Source organism: Fonticula alba (genome assembly GCF_000388065.1).
Source record: "Fonticula alba strain ATCC 38817 unplaced genomic scaffold supercont2.5, whole genome shotgun sequence".
Classification (NCBI taxonomy): domain Eukaryota; order Rotosphaerida; family Fonticulaceae; genus Fonticula; species Fonticula alba.
Window position 1 is genome coordinate 2220554 of NW_009242975.1, and position 2232 is coordinate 2222785.

Sequence of the window (2232 nt, forward strand, 5' to 3'; positions counted from 1 at the left end):
GGGGGGGGGGGGGGGGGGGGGACAACCACCGAACGCAGGCACGCCGCGAGGAATGCCAGAAATATCTGGCCGAGATGGATGAGTGTGTTCGTGTCTGCCTGCCAGATGCCCAGGATTTTTTCCTGTTTGTCCCCCGGCTGCCCCCCCCCCCCCTCGTGCTCGGTCTCCCCCTCTCAGGTGGCTGTGGCTCGAGGGCGCGCCTGGTTTTCACATCCAAAACTGGGAAGTAGACGCGGATGTCCTGCTCCCCCCCCCCTCCGCCGCGCCTCCATCTCCGCTTCGAAGGCTGGGCAGGCTAAACTTTTTTGGGCGCTCCCTCCGAAGGCGGCTCCTCAAGAGGGCTCACTACTCTTCCCTGCCTCTCCCCCCCCTCCCTCCTCTTGTTGCTCCCCACTGCGCCTTTTCTCGCCCCTCAGCCCCCCTGCCTCCCCTTCGCCGGAGCCCGTGAGAGAGCGTTTGTACCTGTGTGTGCTTGCTCGCGCGTGTGTGGCCGCCTGCCCTCCCCGCCGCGGTTTTTCTTTTCATCATGTCGACTCCCCCCGATGCCGAGGCCTCGGCTGCCCAGCCGGCGGCCTCCGTCCTGATCGCCGTGATCCTCCCCAAGCGGTCGATCCGGAAGACCTTCCGCTTTGACCCGGTGCGTGTGTCGTCTACACCTGTGGCCCGCCCCCCCCACCCAACTCTCGCATGGTTCCTGCCCCCTGGCCGGGGTGGGTCTTTTTTTTTGCTCCGGCTTGAGCCCCCTTCCTCCCTCTCGCTCCTGCCTCTTTCTCTCTCTCTCTCTCTCTCTCCCCTCCCTTCCATTGACACGAGGGGCCATGTGGACAGAACAAAAGCATCTTCGAGATCAAGAGCGAGCTGCCGGAGAAGCTCGGCCTGGGAAACCTCGGCCGCCCAGCCGCCGGGGCCTCCGTCAAGTGGGCCTCCTCCAGCCCGGATGACGATCAACTCATCAACCCGGCCAATTACGGGCTCCTGGAGATCCACGGCTCCAAGGGGTCTGGCGCGTACTTCCTGGATGACCGACGCCAGCTGGGCGCGTACAACTTCCCAGACAGCGTGCGCCCCCTCCTGCCCTCCTCAAGCCTGGGATCGGCTCTTGATGCATTCATTCCACATGGACTTCTCTCTCTCTCCCTCTCTCGCCCTGACCGGTGTGTGTCGCCTGCGGCCCGAAGACGGCTCTGGAGTTTGTGCCCAAGCGGCGCTTTGCCTCGGAGAAGGAGTTCCAGCTGAATGCCAAAAACAACACCCGACGCAATCAGAAGGCTCTCATCGAGGCGGTCATGGCCAAGAGCATTCGCAAGACGCGCGAGCTCCTGGACAAGGGTCTCGATCCGAACTTCACCTTCGAGAATGGAGGTGCGTCTGATGCTGCGCGCCGACTCACGAATGCCCCGGCCACAGCCCTCGCCCCGCCTCTCCTTCCCCTCTGCCGCCGGAAAAATCCCCGGCACGCCCCTTCGGAGGCCCTTAAATTTTACACAGCCCGTGCTCCTCCTTCGCCATTCCGAGCTCACACTTACACTCCCTGTGTTCTGTCGACGCGGGCGCGCCTCCCCCCCCCCTCCTCCCTCCCGAAGAAACCCCCCTCGCGGTGGCCGCGGCCAATGACGACACCGAGATGATCTTGCTGCTGGTGCAGCAGGGCGGTGCACATCTGGACTATTTCTGCGCCACCGACGGCCGGACCCCCCTGCATCGGGCGGCGCAGCGCGCGGCCACCCGAGCAACCTCCCTGCTGATGGACCTGGCAGCGGCCAAGAGCAGCACCGCCCCGGGCGTGGCCTTCCCCGATCGCCCAATCCAGCCGCTGCATTCACTGCCATCGCTCGGGTCCGGGGCCACCCCGCTGCTGGATGCCTGCACGGCCGGGTGTGTTGGCAGTGTTCGGGCCCTCCTGGAGGCCGGAGCCCGGCCAAGCGTCCAGCGCCAGGTGACCGACCTCTCGCAGCCCATCATCCCGGATAACACCCCTCGCGCGGCGCCGGCCCACAACCCGGCCTATCTGGGGGAGCTCCATGCCGCCTGCCACAGCAGCAGTCACGAAGTGGTGGAGTTGCTGCTCGGGCCGCCGGGGCTGGCTGACCCGGACGTCACCAATGAGACTGGCAACACGCCGATGCACGTGTGTGCCATTGGCAACCAACGCGAGTGTCTGCAGCATCTGATGCGTGCCGGTGCGCCTTACTTTCGGCCTCTTCCCCCTCTCTCCTCTCTCTCCTCTCTCTC

General features: G+C 65.5%; 1 protein-coding gene across 1 annotated transcript in view; it reads left to right on the forward strand.

The window, feature by feature from the left end:
- Window positions 1-241: 241 nt before the first annotated feature.
- Window positions 242-2232, forward strand: part of H696_03653 (hypothetical protein) — a gene marked incomplete at its 3' end in the record, with an annotated part of 3425 nt that continues 1434 nt past the window's right edge. The window contains exons 1-4 of the mRNA XM_009497526.1: window positions 242-637; window positions 829-1059; window positions 1179-1362; window positions 1584-2180. Of these exons, the coding sequence (XP_009495801.1) occupies window positions 527-637; window positions 829-1059; window positions 1179-1362; window positions 1584-2180 (1123 nt within the window). The 5' untranslated portion in view covers window positions 242-526. The remainder of the gene's footprint in view (window positions 638-828; window positions 1060-1178; window positions 1363-1583; window positions 2181-2232) is intronic.